The sequence below is a fragment of the Streptopelia decaocto genome (assembly GCF_964273445.1).
Source record: "Streptopelia decaocto genome assembly, chromosome: 7".
Lineage (NCBI taxonomy): Eukaryota > Metazoa > Chordata > Aves > Columbiformes > Columbidae > Streptopelia > Streptopelia decaocto.
The window spans coordinates 41,835,738-41,854,581 of NC_138661.1; the positions used below are offsets into that span (position 1 = coordinate 41,835,738).

Genomic DNA, 18,844 nt, shown 5'->3' on the forward strand with positions numbered 1-18,844 from the left:
TTCTTTTAACAACTACTACCCCACAGCCTTTTTTTTTAAGAGTCCCTCTTTATCTTGTTGGTTTTTGTTGTTGTTTTTTTCCTAAAGTGATGAGCTACCCATTTTCTTAACCCTTCTCATTTCTGGATGTAAGCACAACTCCACTTCAGGAATGCTGATGAGGCTGTCTCTTGCCAGTAATAGTATGTAAGAAACCCCAGCTGAGTGACTTAAAAGAGCACTGTCAAATATTTAGGTCACCTTTAAAAATGAAACTCGAAGGAAAAGGTGCTGTGCTTGTAAACGAAAAAGAACAGAATTAATGACATTCTGAGACAATTCTTTTTACTTCACTTAACGTTACCCCAAGTTGCATCAAAAAAGCTGTGACTCAAAATTTTCTCATTCTGTATAAACAGTGGTTTATGTTTCATCGCTAACGTAAGTTGAGAGCCAGTATGAAGCAATACGACGAGAGATTTTCTAACTAAGGTTTTTTAAAAATAAAAAATTGAAAACATTACAGGCAGTGTCTCTTAAAAAAAAATAGGTTTAGTTACTATTGCATCACCATCAGAGAGAATTTTTTTCTACAGCCATTAGCTTCCCAAAAAGGTAGGTCTGATTTCTGCCACTTTTTCTTCTCTCTCTCTCTCCTCCTTTTACTCCCATCTCATGCTTGAAGTAGTGGTGGTATTTCTGTCTGGTTTTGGTTTTTTGGATATTTGGACAAAGAAGCATGACAGAAAGGTGGCTCAGCATCCACAGAGGAGAACTGGAGCACCCCAGCCTGCTCCTTTCACTGTCTGTGGGTTGTCCTGGCTACTTGACATATTCAAGGCCCCACGTGGACTCTGAAATATGCAATTCTCATCAACCTTGGTTGAAGTTTCACACACATAACACATTGTCAAGATCACGATCTTGAGATGTGTGTGTTGAGTCAAAGTGCGTGTATATGCTCCCCCTGTACGAAATACCAATGTGTGCAGGGTTTCGTTTTGACCTGTACAGTCTTTTCATGTGTGTGACTAAGTTCTATCAATTTGGAGCGATAGCAGATTTGACCATGCACTTACACATTAAGCTGCCAGGCAAGAAAAATGACACTAATCTCTACTATGGATAAAATATTAAACATATTAGAAGTATGACACACAAGCAATCTGCTCAGGTTTATACTTCCCGGCTCTATCGCTGATGAGGCCTTTCTTTGAAGGGAAGGCTATTCTTCTCTTAGTTTCCAAGGTTAGCACTGATGCCATGTTTCGTAAAGGATCAATCTTTAGTGAATTCTCTGTGCCATGTTTTGGTTCCATAACTCCCAGGGACCACTGAGAGCTGGGTTATGGTATTACTTCATGCTTTAACATCAAAGAGTTCCTCAGTGTTAAATAAAGAATTAAACGAGTGACATTTCATGCCTCCTGTGAAGTGAGCTATGCAACCAGGCTGGGAATAACTTCTTTTCCTTGTCACGCATTCTGTGAGTACAAGGAAAAGAAGGAAGGCAGGAGAGGTCATACAAGCTAAACCAAAATCCTCTGCAACCTAAGGAAAAAAATTAAGAGGAAAATTCTTACATTTTAGAAGAAAATTCTCATTCTAGAGAACTACATGTGTTAAGATGCTTTGATTGCTACAGACTACACTATGGCACGTGGTAACTGGCTCAGGTGCAAAATTATTGGTGTGTTAACAACCAAATCTGTTTTGTCTAATACACTGCAGAAAGAGGCCTACACAAGAGGCACATGCAGTTGCTTCTTGAGGGAGAGACATTTAGAAATTTAGACCGAGAACCTTCTAAATTCAGCTGAACGCTGCAAAACCTGAAGTGACATAGCTGATCAGTGTGCAGTGTGGCTGAATGCACTGAGATGACAACACACATGCACAAAATGCACAGTCCTATTTTTGGTAATAGAAAATTCAGGGCATTTCCTCAGAATTAATAACCGGCCTTACCGACATCCCGGCCACTGTTTGATTCCAAAAAACACTCCAGGTTTATGAGCAGTTAATAAATATATGCATAAAGGGGGGCTGGATGTGATGTTGTGACAGCACTTTGTTGTGATGTGATGTTGTGGCAATCACACCCCCGCCCCCAGCCTTGAAAAAGCCTCAGGGAGGGCAGCGAGGTGTTGCTGCCCACCAGGCACTGGGAGGGGCGACCTGCGTGTGAAGCAAGTGAGTCCCACCCACACTGTGCTGCAGCAGCGGGTGTGGCACCGCGTGCAGCAGGTGCAGAGGTTGTCACTCCTTGCTTGTTAGACCATCTCACCTATTGCCAGTGTCCCAGACTGTTGCTGACCATGGTCTCCTCCGGACAGAGCTTGTCACAAAAAGGCTGTCTCAACTCAGACAGAGCACCTGCCCTGAACTGTGGCTGTTCAGGTTTCCGGCCACAGGGAATGCCGGAGGCTGCTGCTGCCGGGGGAGGGAGGCAGGCAGTCCCCCTGCATGAGGTGTGAGCAGGTGGAAGATCTGCTCAGCATGGTGGTGAAACTTAAGGAGGAGGTCGAGAGACTGACGACCATCAGGGAGTGTGAGAAGGAGATCGACTGGTGGAGTAACTCCCTGGAGTGCCAGTTGGAAAGGCCCCAGGGAGATACCCCCCAAAAGGTGATGGACCCCCTGCCCTGTCGGGCGAAGCGGGGAGACCCAAGACAAGCGCTGTCCTGTTGCTGTCAGGCAGAGGCAGGGGACCAAGATGAGGAGGGTTGGAAGCAAGTTCCAGCTCGGCATCACGGGCAACCCCTGTCCCTACCTGCTTTGCTTCCCCAGGTGCCCCTCTGTAATAGGTTTGAGGCCCTGGATCTCAAAGAAGAGGTAGGTGAGGATGTGGTGCAAGGCCCACCAGCAAGGTCACACAGGAAGAGGTGGTTGACTCCACACCTCAAGACTGCCTCAGATAAGAAAGAAAGAAGGGTAATTGTAGTAGGTGATTCCCTTCTGAGAGGGACAGAGGGCCCGATATGCAGAGTTGACCTTCATAGGGAAGTATGTAGTCTACCTAGAACCTGGATCAGGGATAACACCAGGATGCTCCCCAACCCGGTACACACTCAACGGACTACTACTCACTGCTGCTCTTCCAGACAGGTGGGGAGGAAGCTGCATTTCAAGGCCTTGAGACAGCAGGTGAAAGTCTAAGGAGCAAGTTATTTTCTCTTCCCTCCTTCCATTTTTGGGTGACAACGTGGGATGGAATAGAAGAATTCAGTCCATGAATGACTGGCTACAAGACTGGTGCTACAGGCAGGGCTTTGGATCCTTTGATAACGGCTGGTTTTGTAAGACAGCAGTCCAGACAGTGATACATGGGAAATGTTTATCTCACAAGGGCAAAAGGATGCTGGGACAGGAATTAGCAGGGCTCATTTGGAGAGCTCTAAACTAGACTCAAAGAGGGATGGGATTGTAGGTGGGCTTGCACCAGTGGGGCAGCACTCTAGAATTGATGAAGACCGGGAGATCTCCCAACCCCTTAGGGTGAAATCGGTGTGCTCAGCTTGTTCCCTGAAACGCCTGTACACCAGTGCACACGGCATGGGGAATAAGAAGGAGGAGTTAGAAACCTGTGTTTGGTCAGGATATTATGATCTGGTGGCAATTACAGAGACATGGTGGGACAGCCCACATGACTGGAATGTGGTCATGGATGGCTATGTCCTCCTCAGGAAAGACAGGCCAGCCAGGCATGGTGGTGGAGTTGCTCTTTACATGAGAGAGCAACTACAATGTATTGAGTACTGTCCAGGCACGGATGAGGAGCTATTTGAGAGTCTGTGGGTGAGAATTAGGGGGCGGGCTGGCAGGGGTGATACTGTTGTGGGTGTCTATTACAGGCCACCAGATCAGGGTGAGGGAGTTGATGAAGCCTTCTACAGACAGCTGAGAGCAGCCTCACAATTATGGGCCCTGGCTGTCGTGGGGTATTTTAACTACCCTGATGTTTGCTGGAAGGACTGCTCAGCCAGCCAGCCACAGTGCAGGAGGTTCCTCCAGTGCATTGATGATAACTTCCTGATGCAAATGATGGATGAGCCGACTAGGAGAGGAGCACTGCTGGACCTCATCCTCACTAACAAGGAGGGTCTGGTTGAAGCGGTAAAGGTCGAGGGCTGCCTTGGCTGCAGCGACCATGAAATGGTCAAGTCCAGGATCTCATGTGGCAGGAAAAGAATACCAAGCAGAATCGCAACCCGGGCAAACTTTGGCCTTTTCAAACAATTGATAGGGGAAATCCTGTGGGAAAGGGTACTTGAAGGTAAAGGGGCCCAAGACAGTTGGTTAGCCTTCAGGGGCTGCTTCTACCAGGCTCAAGATCAGATCATCCCGACACGTAGGAAGTCAAGGAAGGGAGCCAGGAGACCTGTGTGGTTAAACAGGGAACTGCTGGGTAAGCTCAAGTGGAAGAGGAGAGTTTATAGATCACGGAAGGAGGGGCTGGCCACTTGGGAAGAATATAAGGCTGTTGTCGGAGGATGTAGGGTGGCAACTAGGAAAGCTAAGGCCTCCTTAGAATTAAACCTGGGGAGAGGGGTCAAAGACAACAGAAAGAGCTTCTTCAAATACCTGGCATAAAACTAACACCAGAGGCAATGTAGGCCCACTGATGAACGAGGTGGGTGCCCTGGTGACAGAAGATACAGAGAAGGCAGTTACTGAATGCCTTTTTTGTCTCTGTCTACTCTGCCAGAGGTTTCCTGGGGAGCCCCGTACCCCTGAGGCCACAGAGGAAGTCAGGACAACAGAGGAGTCTGCCTAAACTGATGAGGACTGGGTTAGGCAGCAATTAAGCAATCTGGACATCCATAAATCCATGGGTCCAGACGGGATACACCCGCGGGTGCTGAGGGAGCTGGCTGAGGTCATTGCTAGACCACTCTCCATCACTTTTGCCAAGTCTTGGGAAACGGGAGAGGTGCCTGAGGACTGGAGGAAAGCAAATGTCACTCCAGTCTTCAAAAAGGGGAAGAAGGAGGACCCGGCTAACTATAGACTGGTCAGACTCACCTCCATCCCTGGAAACGTGATGGAACAATTTGTCCTTGGTGCCATCTCAAGGCGTATCAAGGATAAGAGGGTCATTAGGGGCTTCAACATGGCTTCACCAAGGGGAAGTTGTGCTTGACCAATCTCATAGCCTTTTATGAGGACATAACGAGGTGGACAGATGATGGCAAAGCAGTGGATGTGGTCTATCTTGATTTCAGTAAAGCACTCGACACAGTCTCCCACAGCATCCTTACAGCTAAACTGAGGGAGTATGGTCTGGACGATCGGGTAGTGAGGTGGACTGAGAACTGGCTGAAGGAAAGAAGCCAGAGAGTCGTGGTCAATGGGGCGGAATCCAGTTGGAGGCCTGTATCTAGTGGAGTGCCTCAAGGGTCAGTACTGGAGCCAGTACTATTCAATATATCAATATATTCATCAGCGACTTGGATGAGGGAATAGAGTGCACTGTCAGCAAGTTTGCTGATGACACCAAGCTGGGAGGAGTGGCTGACACGCCAGAAGGCTGTGCTGCCATCCAGTGAGACCTGGACAGGCTGGAGAGTTGGGCGGGGAAAAATGTAATGAAATATAACAAGGACAAGTGTAGAGTCTTGCATCTGGGCAGGAACAACCCCAGGTTCCAGTGTAAGTTGGGGAACAACCTGTTAGAGAGCAGTGTAGGGGAAATGGACCTGGGGGTCCTGGTGGGCAGCAGGATGACCATGAGCCAGCACTGTGCCCTTGTGGCCAGGAAGGCAAATGGCATCCTGGGGCGTATTAGAAGGGGGGTGGTTAGTAGGTCCAGAGAGGTTCTCCTTCCCCTCTACTCTGCCCTGGTGATACCACATCTGGAATATTGTGTCCAGTTCTGGGCCCCTCAGTTCAGGAAGGACAGGGAACTGCTGGAGAGAGTCCAGCGCAGGGCAACAAAGATGATTAAGGGAGTGGAGCGTCTCCCTTATGAGGAAAGGCTGAGGGAGCTGGGTCTCTTTAGTTTGGAGAAGAGGAGACTGAGGGGTGACCTCATGAATGTTTACAGATATATAAAGGGTGAGTGTCACGAGGATGGAGCCAGGCTCTTCTCGGTGGCAACCAATGATAGGACAAAGGGCAATGGGTACAAACTGGAACACAAGAGGTTCCAGTTAAATATGAGAAGAAACTTCTTCACACTGAGAGTGACAGAACACTGGAACAGGCTGCCCAGGGGGGTTGTGGAGTCTCCTTCTCTGGAGACATTAAAAACCTGCCTGGACACATTCCTGTGTAACCTCATCTAGGTGTTCCCGCTCCAGCAGGGGGATTGGACTAGATGATCTTTTGAGGTCCCTTCCAATCCCAAACATCCTGTGATTCTGTGACATGCACCCCACTAATCTCAGCTTCCGGACCAGCCCTGTGAAGGCTACAGGCAGTCAACTTGGGCAAGAGCAGAGCTCACCGAGGCTGCTCTAACACATGCTACAGGCTGAAGAGACTAAAGAATATTTTCAGAACAAAGACCATAAACGGTGATTTAGTGTCACTTTTTGCTCTACTTCCTCTGCATGAAGAGACCAGGAAAATAAATGGAAGCTTTCTGGACAGCTAACAGTTTTCCTTATTTTTATAAAGTATCTGGAGCAGCAGGGCCTGGCTTTAGGCAACAGAACTGAATAATGCAGTATTGAATCAGAAGTATATGTAGTTTTTGTGTTTGAATACGTAATATCTATACTTATATGTACATTTCACTGGAGCAACATGAGAAAACTAAATATTCTGCAACAGGAATTGTTCATGACCATATAAATAAAGCTCATCATAATGTATGATATAAGTGAATTACTAGAAACAATAATAATTGTTGCATTTCCTAACTCGTATGGGCTTGACTTTGCAATCTGAATGTTCTCTAATGCCCCTCTCAATTGAAATGTTGTTTTGATATAAGAAGTATACTAACAAAAAGGCATTTTGTGACCACAGACTTGAACCATCACTAGAATAGTGATTTTTGCACTGTTCTTACTGCTGAGTAATTGCTACCTTCAAAGGCAATTGCTATCATTCAGGTGAATATGCCACGACTGCGTGAGGGAGAATCTCACATAACCAAGTGATTCACAGGCAAATTAAAAAAAAAAAGGAAAAAACCAACAGAGAAGTTTTACTCAATCCTGCCTGCTGAATTACTTCATTTTTCCATATTCTGTTCCTAATTTCTACCCTTCCACCCTTATCATCAATCCCATCTCAAATTCCTCCTTCATAATTTATCCCTGTCATTCAAAGAATGACCATTCAGGAGAAAGACAAGAAGGCTGATCTGGGCCATGGTGCCTGCTGCCAAGTGCTTGGCCTGATTTGTTTTCATAGGCTGGCTAAACACAAAGATTACTCAAGTGCTAAATATTGAATTTCCATTCTTAAACCCTACAGGAATTAGACCTTTTCAGCAAACTAATGCAAAAATATTTTAAAGATGGGCAAAACTGCAGTGTTCTTCTATATCGGTCTGAGGAATTGCGCAATTGTTTTAACTGAGACTTCTGAAATAGCCTTTTATTTAGGTTTGTCCTTGTCATGTTCTCATTTTTAAGTCCCCAAAAGCTGGAGGCTGTAACTACAGACATTTTCTGTCTTATCTAGAACAAAGAGACCTTTCTATATTTGCATCATCTGCTAACAGTGTAAACCCTCTTCAATATGACATGGGCTGGCCTCACTGCCAAAAGAAGTGATCCTGCCTTCTCTACATGCCCAGATACTCATTTCTGTCCCCTGCATGAGGCTGGCACAAGAATGTGTGTGTCTATAAAATTAACAGGATTAGGGCATGATCTTGGCGAAGACTAACAATTTTTAGCTGTGCCAGTTCCTTTATGCAGATCACAACGTGGCCTCAAGATATATCTGTGCTGGAACAACACAGGAGACATTAACAGATGAGCAAAGGCTGCTGGTGGCAGGCAGGACAGTTCTCCTCAGTGGTGGCAGCAGCCACAAACTGTGGCACAATCACTTCACTGTATACTGTATTCTACATCTAATTAAGCTGACAAATCCTTAAATGCCAAAGAACTAATTTTCCTCTTTGTCTTCAACTCCAACACAACTCATACAGTTGGTGTTTAAATATATAGGACTTTTCCAGCATGATGTAGCACTTTTCCAGCCAAGGATGCTAAAGGTTTTTACCAGTATTGCTAAGTTCTCAAAACTCAGATGGGAAAAGGCAGCACCATGCTAAGTGGATAAATGTGGGGAACTGAATCACAAAAAAGGGATGTGACTGCACAAGCTTATACAGCAATTTTGTAAGAACATATGTTCCAGCCCATGAGAGAAACGGGAAACCATTCCTCTCTTTGTAATCAGCAAGTAAGAATCAGAACATGTAGTAACAGAAAAACAGTTCTCATATTTATTTCCTTTCCAACATTTTGCTGTCTCTGAAGGTTCACATTTCAATAGTTTATTTTTCATTTTTAAAAAATTATGAGCATTTTGAAATATATTTTCTTCTTTTACATGTATTTTATTTTATATGCAATTCAACACCAAATATTTCTGAAAAGTCTACCAAATTAACCCAACTGATAGCAAATATGCATTAAATGGGACTTTGGAACAAATTAATTAAAAAAAGTTAAACCCAAAAAATGTTAGTGCTGTTGCATATGTATAAATTAAACAGCTTGTCTGGAAACATGTTAAAGGAAATTTCTTTATTATTCTAAAGGGGAAAGAGTGCTACTGTGCTACATTGTAATATGCTCAGGTAAGAGAGAATGTTAATTACCTGCTGTGTAATCTTACATTGTCTCCTTTAAAATACTTTTCATTAATCAATGAACACTACAGCAATCCAGAATCTAGGCCTAAATACTATCCAAATTCACAAAATTCAGGGCATTCAGAACTATATTTGAATGCTATAGAAAATCACGATTTTTGATGTATCTTGCTGCTGCTGGGCACTGCAGAAAACAGGGCAACAACTCATTATACTGTTTTGAGAGATCTTACACAGTGGGAAAAGACCCAGCAGTACACACACACACATCAGATGGAAAAGACCCCCCTCCACATTATCTAGTCCTTCTCTTGGGGCCAATGTAAAAAATATGCTCTCCAGCATGTTTGCTGGTTGTTTCTACCTCTTGCTTTTAAATGAGCCCAGAGATGGAGCTGCCCCACCTTCTCCCTGAGGAGCTGTTCAACAGTCCCGTTCAGTTGACTGTCAGGAAAGGGTTTTTACAGTCAAGTGCTATTCTGCGTTCAAAAATGACTATATGAAAGAGAACCTCTTAATTTCACATACATATTTCCTGGGTATCAGAATTGCATCTATTTATTTCAGTGACTCCGACACACTTGTACTACTTCTATTCCTGTTACCTCTGCAGAACAGATACAGTTCAGAGGCAAGAAGCTGGCTTCTATTCCCCGTTGCATGTGGCCAGCAGAGTTCGTCTCCTAGTCTGTGTACTTACAGTGGTGCAACTGTACAGATGAAAATAAAGCAGCTCAACTCCTCCTTAAAGCCCAAATGGTTAGACCTCAATTATATGTGATAATATGTTTAAAAAAAACAAGGCGGGGGGGAAGGAAAAAGAGGCTGCTCTTACTCAGATTGCAGGACTTCGCAGCACTGGTATGAAGAAATAAGCAAGCACCTTTTTATTTTTAAATTGTGCCCAGTAAGTACTAGTCATTAAAACGCAAGCACTTTACTGGAAGTACACTACAACCCCTGAGAATTTTTGTGCAATGAATTGTTTCACCCATACTGCAGAGTCACAGCACACTTTCGGACAAACCACAGTGTACAGGCCCTTCGTTATGTTTTGGACCTACACAGTGACCCAGTCAAATTCTTGCCACAGTATTTATCTTCTAAAGTTTATGCATGACCTTTAATTTTTTTCATTGTGTTTTTGCAAGAAATAGAAACAATGAAATAACTGGATAGCTCTCGGCAGTTTAAAAATGGTTGTGCTTTGAGTAGCAAATCTTATATTTGAATTAACTTAAGGATACTTGTTTATTAATTATAACAATACGACTAGATTTCACTCAAGACAGATTATGTGCTCTGACTATAAGGGTGATGTATTTAGCTATGTCAGTACACCAGAACTGCCAAACCAGGGCTGCAAACACTGCTCCTGGCTGTTCTGTGTGACCCAAGTGGTTTCTCTCCTTCTCTCATTACAGAAACATCACAACTTTTTGTTATTATGGTCTGAAAGTAATACTTTTCATTCTCCCCTTCCCGCTTTTTCATGGATGACAGATTCAATTCAGTTAGGCAAGATCTCAGACACTGCACAAAGGAAATGAACTCATCTAGCATGCCTCATGCCTCTCAATGTTTCAATCCACTGAAGGAGTTACAAATAAAATTTCTACAGGACAAGAACATAGGTGCAGGAGGAAAAAGGAAGGGTGTTGAAAGAATGCTGGACTGTTCCACTGCACTGAATCAGGACAAACGATGAGTGAGACTAAAGAAACAAAATCTGCTACAATTTTCCTTGTGGCTGTTTCTGCTTGTCTTTCTAAAAGAAACCCTTCCCCAAGAGTTACTTACGTCTGTGGAGCTGGGGCTAGGCAGGGACACAGGCTGAACAGCTGCGGGAAAAGTAAATGTGGTCTCTGTCTTTTCATTTTCAGGGGAGTCAGGATAACTGGACAGAGGGGATGTGGGGGTCAAAGCCCCGAACCCCAGCACCGTGTTGTATTTAGGTGGACGACCTACATATTAACAACAGGGAACACAAAAAAAAAAAAAAAAAAAAAGAAGAAAGGAAAAATGATCTTACATACCTTTGGCCAGTGGTCCTCATTGGCTAGCGTGAAAAAGGAAATGATGTAGCACAGAGAGGAAGTTAATATAAAAGTTACAAGTGGAAAGACAGAAGCAAAGATTTAAACATTTTTTAGAAAACTTTAAGTAGAATTTTTTTAAGGAAAGAACATTTAAAAGATGTATTTCAGAAGGAAATAGAAATAAGCTCTGTAGAATGTCAAAGAATCAATCCCACAAAAGCAGCATGAGGATACTTGCCACTCCTAGAAATGAGGCTATTCAGTCTTAGGGAAAATATGTTGGTATCAAAGCTAGAGAGAAGCTACAATAACTACTATTAAATCCCTTCTACTGTTATCCCACACCTCCCTATCCTTCTAGTGTCAGCATAAATCTACAAAAAGGTTAAGTCCTTTATCAGAGGCCAATACTCACCAGCCCCCTTCTTCACCCTTTTTTAAACTCACTCGCCCACAGGTCAGCAATTTCTGCCCTACTGGTACATGTTTTAAATTAGACAACCTCAAGAGCAGGTCCTGTTTCTGACCCGTAACACCAGCACTACGAGTTGTAACCTACCACTGGTCTTCCACTGTAACCCTCCCCAGATTCTGTATTCTTTCTTAGACTTTCTCAGTCAAGCATGTTTGATTATGCACCACTCCTATATGCTCCTTTACACTAGCAGAAGTGCAAAATCTGTAATAAAAATATTCATAAAATTATGTATGCAAAGCAAGACAACAAAAAATCAGTATGTAACCACCATTTCTGTCACCCTTCTCTGAGGTAATTTATGGATACGTAAACATAAAGGAGTTAGGATCTAGGAATAATTCCCCAGATCTTATGTTTACAGGTTGTCAGTCTATACCTATTAACATGCTACACCTTGCATTTAAGGTCTGGATATGTTCCAGAACTAAGTATGTCCTTGGAAACGGATTTCTGATAGTCATGTCCAGGGCTGAAATTTCTGACATGCTCAGCACCATCTAGAATTAAACTAAAGCTCTCAAGGGCACATGCTTGCATAAGCTTTTCATCTAATATATTACTACACTAAATCACAAAACAAATATATACATCTAAATCTTTTGTCAATTGAAAACGTGTGCTACTAATTTGGTGCTGATGCAAGCTACAGGCTCACAACAGAGTGTGAGAAAAAAAAAAGTACAATAGCAGTCGGCGTGCAAAAACAAGCTAGGAGAGTATCAAGCACAAAAGCATGCAATCGTTTTCATTGATACAGTAACTGTTCACAGTGAGTTATAAAATAGAATTAAGAAATCATTACTAGGAGAAAGAACATTTAGTTATCCACAGAGTAAATGCAAAACTCTCTACAAAATCTACATCATATTGTTTTAAAAACCACATTTCATGTTATTAGAGGATGGCAGTAGAGAATGATGCCTTTTATTCAGAAACAGTATAGCTGCCAAAGTGTCGGCTTTGCGATATTGCCTGCTGGACTGAAGAGTTTTATCAAGGAGATGTCTAATTAATATTTGACCTTGCAGCCAAAAAACAAAGATAATGGAACCGGCCAGTGATAAGTAGGACTGTGGTTTTGTTTGTTTTTTTGTTTTTTTTTTTTTAATCTGATTGATTACCTTTTTTTAGACAGTTAACTCAGGAGCAGAGAAAGTATCATGAGTCTTTAAGGACTGCAGAAAATTATCAAAAATCAGGAAAAGAGTGTCTTATATGTGTGGTTGATGCCATGCACATAAATTGGTATCACGTTCTCTCCTATGCTGTTCTGACTCATTTGTTTCACCACAATCAAAGTCTTAAAATTTCACCTGTTCTACAGCAGGATTTCTACTGAATAACACCACATACCTATACAAAAGATTATCTTTTATTTTAGGACAAGTTGCACTCTGGTTGCAGAAAAGTGCTCAGTAGGAGCACGATAGCCTTTCTTGCACAAGATAAATTCATTTGAAGGACCCAACTCTACTGCCAGTGGGGAACAAGGCTTTTGTAACACTAAGTTTCCTCTCCTGTTCAAGGCACAGACACTTTTTCCTTAACTACCTCCTTCTTGACAGTAAGAATACAATTTAGTTATTAGCAAGAGGATCTTGACAGAAGCTTTATAACACTAAGTGATGTTCAAACATCTCGCGTTTCACTTTGCTCTGTCTACTGTATTTTATTTTTATTTCTGGAGAGTGAAACTGAAATGAAACACTGAGCTGCCTAATAAAACCTGCTATGCTAATCCCTACAAGTCATGATCTTTGTCTATCATGGAAATTTACTGGACAAATGAAGCACTGTAGAGTCCTGCTTTGTTTTGCTGTTCAAATCAACAAGGGGACTGCAAATGTAAGATGGAGGAAGAGGCATACAAGAGGAAGACAGGTTTATGTGTACCTCACCTCTTTTACGTGTCCCGGGATGCATTGTGCTGTTTAGGTACGTGACTGCACTCTTCTTGCGCTGCAGGGAAGAATAAAACAATTTTTGTTGGCTTACATTTTTTGGCAACAACTGTATGCAAGAGCTGAGGAAGAGCACAGTAGTACTAAGTGAGATTACTGGCTGTTCTCTTTTCTGAAGCACAGCTTCAGGAAGGTTGGCTTTTTTACACTACTCAGACACCTGGAGTGCTTCAGGCTGATACGCAAGCTGACCTAATGGTAAGACTAACACACTGCCATTTAGTGTCAGCTTTACATGGGAGAAGGCAGAAAGTATTAGAAGAACATCCTGATCTATTTACTATTTAAAAATCTGCAATGGCCTTTTGAATTATAAATGATAGCTTGCCTGTCGAGTTAGGACTAAGATAGCTTAGGAGGTAGCAACATGGCAGAAAGACACACAAGATCAGAACAAAAATACCAGCTTCCCCCAGCAAAAACTTAATACCTCAGGCTCAAAAACGGCTCCGCTGTACACTGGATTTGCTGTTGTTCTTCTTTTCCTCTCTTGTCGCTTACTTTGGATTTCTTGTAAAACAAAGCATTCAGGTTAGAAAACAATGGGTCTTAGAAATTATATAGAGTCCTCTGAATTCACTTTGCATGTGAGGAGCGCTGTGAAGATTTCTACAGAACACAAATCATGCTGAATATAGGCAACTTTGTTATACTTCTCATTTCTGAAGGTTTGGAAACTAGGAGCTGACAAGGAATACAAAAATACAGTGCTCAACTAACGAAATGATTACCATCTTCTTGCCAAGTACTCCTCGACTAAGACATTTAAACTCATGGTCAGCTTAACGGGGATCTAAAATGAAAGGTTTATGGTAAACTTGTTGATACTTTTAAATACAGTACAGAAATATGCAAGCCATTGAAACTTTAAGCTGTATTTCTCTGTATAGGATTAAAGAGTTTAAATGATAAACCCAATTACAATCTATTAACTCATTCACTACAGATTACAGTCCCATGAAATAAATGAAAAATCTAGACATCGGTTACAGCAAAATTATTCATGGTGTACCACTGTAGATACAGCGGTTGTCCAGGAAGCAATGAGATTGTTACAAATTTCTTTCCTCCCATCAGACCATATACTTTCTTCCCAACTGCTGATCTCCTCTGCATAAGCAACTGTTTTGTTTCAATGTAACATGAGGAATAAAAAAGTATGCACAGCAAACTAAGTTAGATCAAGAGTACAGACATACAAAAATGTACTTGGGTGCAAGAAAATAGTGCATTCAATATAGAAATATTTTGGACCTGTACTTCCAGTTCAGAATGATCATAAAAAAAGGTCAAGAACCAACTTAAGACATTCTTCCTACCTTCCAGATGGTCATGAGTAACTAGTCCAAGAGACACCATGAAGGCAAGTTTCTGTGAGGGGGAAGAAAAAAAAAATCATGACAAGTCCAACCATTAGGATGAGCTTAGGCCCTTTAAAGTCAGTTGACAGGTAACTAAGCACCAAAAATGTTATTAGTCATACTTTGTTTCTAGAAATCACTTTTTATTAGTATATGTCAAGTTGCTTTGCAGAGGATAGACAATAGTCCCATTTTCTAGAGGGGAACCTAGGTGGAGATACAGGGAAATGCTAATTGCTCCAGATCACAGTGTTGGCAGAGCTGGGAACAAGAAAGCAGTTTCTTTACTTCCAGTCCAGCACTGAACCAACTATGTGATTGGTTCTTAGTAAATATCACACAGTTCAATTGCCAGCAAAACATTGCTTGTTGAAGATCATCCTCTATATATTGTGAACTACAAGGAGAAACTCTGGTTTACATTTGCCATTCGATAAGGGCTGTGGCTCCCTTAAAGGATTCTAATTTTAATGCAGGAAGTGCACAGACATGTAAACATCAGAATTTGTACTGACAACAGTTAATGCTCACACAGTAGTCAGTTTGAATCCATCTACGAAAACAAATGTAGTAGAGCACTTAGCTGTAATCAGTTCCAAAGCTTTGCATGGCAAAAAGGCTTTAAGCAACAGCCATTCTGGCCACTCTTTCCCCGCAAAACCAACTGGAATAAAACCCAGGAAATATGTGAGCATACATTACTCTTTCCATCCTGCTCACCAGAGCAGAAATATTTTATAAAGCAAAATGCCACAATAAAGACATTCCTCCAGCATTAAAAATAACTCCAGAAGTCTAAATCCTCAAAGAAAGGGAAATCAAGACTGTAATCTAAGTCTCCTGGTTGAAGGAAGCATTAGAGGGAAATTATGATCTTCTAACTTACAAAAGCCTCAGAAGTCAAATGCATTCCAGGACTGAAAAACACAATGCATTATTTTTATTTAGATTTCTCATTATGTAGCCTTATCAACTACTGCTGTTCAACCGGAATGTATGGAATGTTAAAGTTAAGCAGTCTTGAGTGAACAGAAGGGGAAAAATGTTTTCTGAAGGACTGGGTGTTTCCTTTTTTTCTTAGAAGAAAGCTCTGGGTGTGTTCCGATACCTGTGGATTTTCTTCTCGTTTTGGCTTCGGTGCAGCAGGTGGAGTAACTGTATGACTTTCTGTTTGCTTCTCTTCTGCTTCCACATGTGGCTTAATAGTCTGAAAAGAAACAGTGTTTCTCTCATTCAGTGATAAGAATGACTTTTTTTACTTTGGCTAATAAAGCAAAACAAATACTTCCACAGATACAGGAGAAAAACAGTTTAAAGCTGGCAGCGTACTAACAAAGACTTAATTGAGGAATCTGATGTGAGAGGAAGGTTAAATACAGTGTTTTTCTTTAACAAAGGATGAAACAGCCTTATCACCATTCCCATAACCCACTCAGCCACACAAGCAATAAAAATAATCTTAAGAGTTAAGTCCATTACAGAAATCACTACACCGTACCAGAAAACTAACATACACTTTAAGAAAAAGCATCCCATGGAAGACTTGCAGGTAGAAACCATTCTGCATGGCACATGCATTTTGTACTTCTCACTCCTCAATATTCGTATTTCATAGAATTACGAATGGTTCAAAAACTGTCTCTCTTGACTCCTACAATCTCAGACGTTTTTGAAGCCTTTTTCTTTTCCGAAGTCATAATCTTCTGCAATGGTATCACAAACCCCGCATGACATGCCTCAGCCCATAGCATTGCTGTGGAGGCCACAAACTGAGCGAGGCAAGCTACAGAGAGACAAACGTTTCCCCTGCATGATATGGAGAAAATCTACAGAAAAATTCACGTATTATTAAATCACTACCGTTCTTCTGTATGTTTTTCAACAGTTGAATTGCCAATAATTATTCAAAGAGCAAATGAATGTTGCTGGCATCAGAAGGAATAGGCATCAAAGGTATAGTATTGTAGAAGTACAACTTCAAACCATACAAAAAGGGCACACATTGCTGAGTAACTTGTGGAAGAGCCTTGAGGTATGGAAGAACCTACTCATGAGAATTCATAAGCACAACTGAGCATGAGAATATCTTTCATGCACATGGTTTTCACAGTCTCCATGGGTGACTTCAAGAGAAGAAGGTAACTCTAAGGCCTGATAATCTATGAAAGAGTTGTAAGTGAAATATACACTATTATTGTTTATATAAATTACATAAATATTATCTGTTATAGATAATGTATTATATAGTACACAATATTATACTATTACTGACATAATACATGGAAGAGTTAAAAGCAAAACAGAAGATTGCTTTACTTGAACTGAATAGCAAGGGCTCTCAGTTCCAATCCACACTGACTAAACTCATGTTTTATTTTACAGAAGTCTTCTCTGGAGAGAGACTTGAAAACTAAACATCTAGAATTCTCTATTTCTGAGGGTCTCCTTTCCACTCAATCAATCCAATTTAGTCATGGGGAACTATCAGTCTTCAGAAGCTGAGCAAGACTATTTTGCCTCCAATCACAAGACTGCAAGATGAGGAAGAAATTGCTACATTTATCACATTAAATACCCCAACGATTTTGCGTCATTTTGGCTTTCATGTAGCCACCCTTTGAAAAACAGCAACACAGGAAATATTTTCCCAGTGTTTCTTAAAGCCTTGATATGAACACGGATTTCAGTTTGTACTTCATCTACAAGATACTAGTACAGCCCTGCAATGTAGCTTGCTTATGAATACTGCAGTTAAGACAGTAGAGGGAGCATAAAAACACTGAAGCATGAGAAAAATACTCCAATGGCCCACATTAAAGAAAACGGCAACTTCTATCCCAAGCGTTGCAAGTCTTTCTGTAAGTTGTACTGTTGATGGAACATGAATATCTATGGTACTCACTGAAAACTTCCCCATGATTGTCATCCTCTCCAAACCGGCACATTAAAGCAATAAACCCTGTTCACGTTGTATTAGTGGACATGTCCTTATCTGTACCTGTTTTTCAACGTTTGGTTTGCTGATCTGTACAGTCTGAGGTCCAGCAAGCCTGGTGCCTGGTGCTGCTATCACGATGCTGGTGAGCTGTGCCATAGGGAAAGTTTTGGCTATGGTTGCTGTCTGCCCGTTAACTACACGAACTGGATGTATGGAGTTCTGAGAGTTAGGTAACGAGGTGGGTGTGAATTTTGTTGTCAACATCACAGGCCTCTGAATAAGCTGAGGAGCTGCAAGCATTGGAGGAGGTGCTGGGGCAATAGGAATGTTATTTTGGGCAACTGGTTTAGGTCGAACCTAAAAAAAAAAAAAAAGAAAAAAAGGTATTATTATGTCAGTATATCAGATATGTATATTATTAAATATGTAACTTTTTTACTAAGTCTTCGAATTCAGCCTGTATAATCTGAAGAAGGTTGCTTGATTTTTTTATAGAAGGTAATTTTTAGCATAGTGTTCTAAGTATACTAGGAGAAGGAAAAGCCACATTTTCAAACCCACTTGCATAAAACCTATCCATAACATTTGCATATGCAGTCACTGTCCCTGAAATAGTATTTGGATGCACAGACATTTATATTGCATGTTTACTGCCAAGTTCCTTATCTTTATCTAAATCAACATATTGGTTTTGCAACCCAAAAAATTCATGCAATATTTACAGGCATAGCTGAGGCTCTCATGTTAAAAGTGTGTCTCAACGCTTTATACTGAACCTCCAAGAAATCATGAACAATTGACTGGGCCCTGAAAGAAAGAATTAATTTTTTTCAGCAAATCCCTGTTACCTTTATCAACTCTATATATTATTTAGACACCTGCAAAACCAACCTTGCTAAGCAAAAATATTGTCAAGATTATACATCAACCCCTCATTGGAAATGCTTAAGGCTACAGGTAAATGCAGTTATCATTCTCTTCTCCTTTCACAAGAAAGAAAAGAGCCACAAGAATCTTTCAATATTCCACTAATACTTGCATATTTCTTGCCCATCTGTACAAGTTTGTACTTAGCACATCATTAGAGAGTACAGAAGTAGAATACATTACTCTGAAAATAAAGTATTTTTCCTTATTTGATTCTTATTGTCCCATCCACCTGTAATACTCCATAATGAATTTTATCACGGAAAACCAGGTCACATTCCAATAGATCTCACCATCCCCAAATCTTAATAAGATACCAGCCTATACTTTCCTTTTTTCTTTTTTTAAAGAATTTAAGACTTTTATTCAGGGCACC

At 41.4% G+C, this 18,844-nt stretch overlaps 1 protein-coding gene across 11 annotated transcripts in view; it reads right to left on the minus strand.

Moving 5' to 3' along the window:
* The window catches only part of PHF21A (PHD finger protein 21A), a 149,207-nt gene that overhangs the window by 13,504 nt on the left and 116,859 nt on the right, over positions 1-18,844 (minus strand). For 9 of the 11 annotated variants that reach the window (XM_082059493.1, XM_082059490.1, XM_082059489.1 and 6 more), the window contains 6 exons: positions 17,602-17,898; positions 15,712-15,810; positions 14,562-14,613; positions 13,673-13,752; positions 13,180-13,240; positions 10,565-10,728 (listed from right to left, as the gene is read on the minus strand). In XM_082059493.1, the coding sequence (XP_081915619.1) occupies positions 10,565-10,728; positions 13,180-13,240; positions 13,673-13,752; positions 14,562-14,613; positions 15,712-15,810; positions 17,602-17,898 (753 nt within the window). Of the gene's footprint in view, positions 1-10,564; positions 10,729-10,800; positions 10,824-13,179; positions 13,241-13,672; positions 13,753-14,561; positions 14,614-15,711; positions 15,811-17,601; positions 17,899-18,844 lie in introns of all 11 variants that reach the window. The other 2 variants (XM_082059491.1, XM_082059492.1) reach the window with 1 other exon arrangement.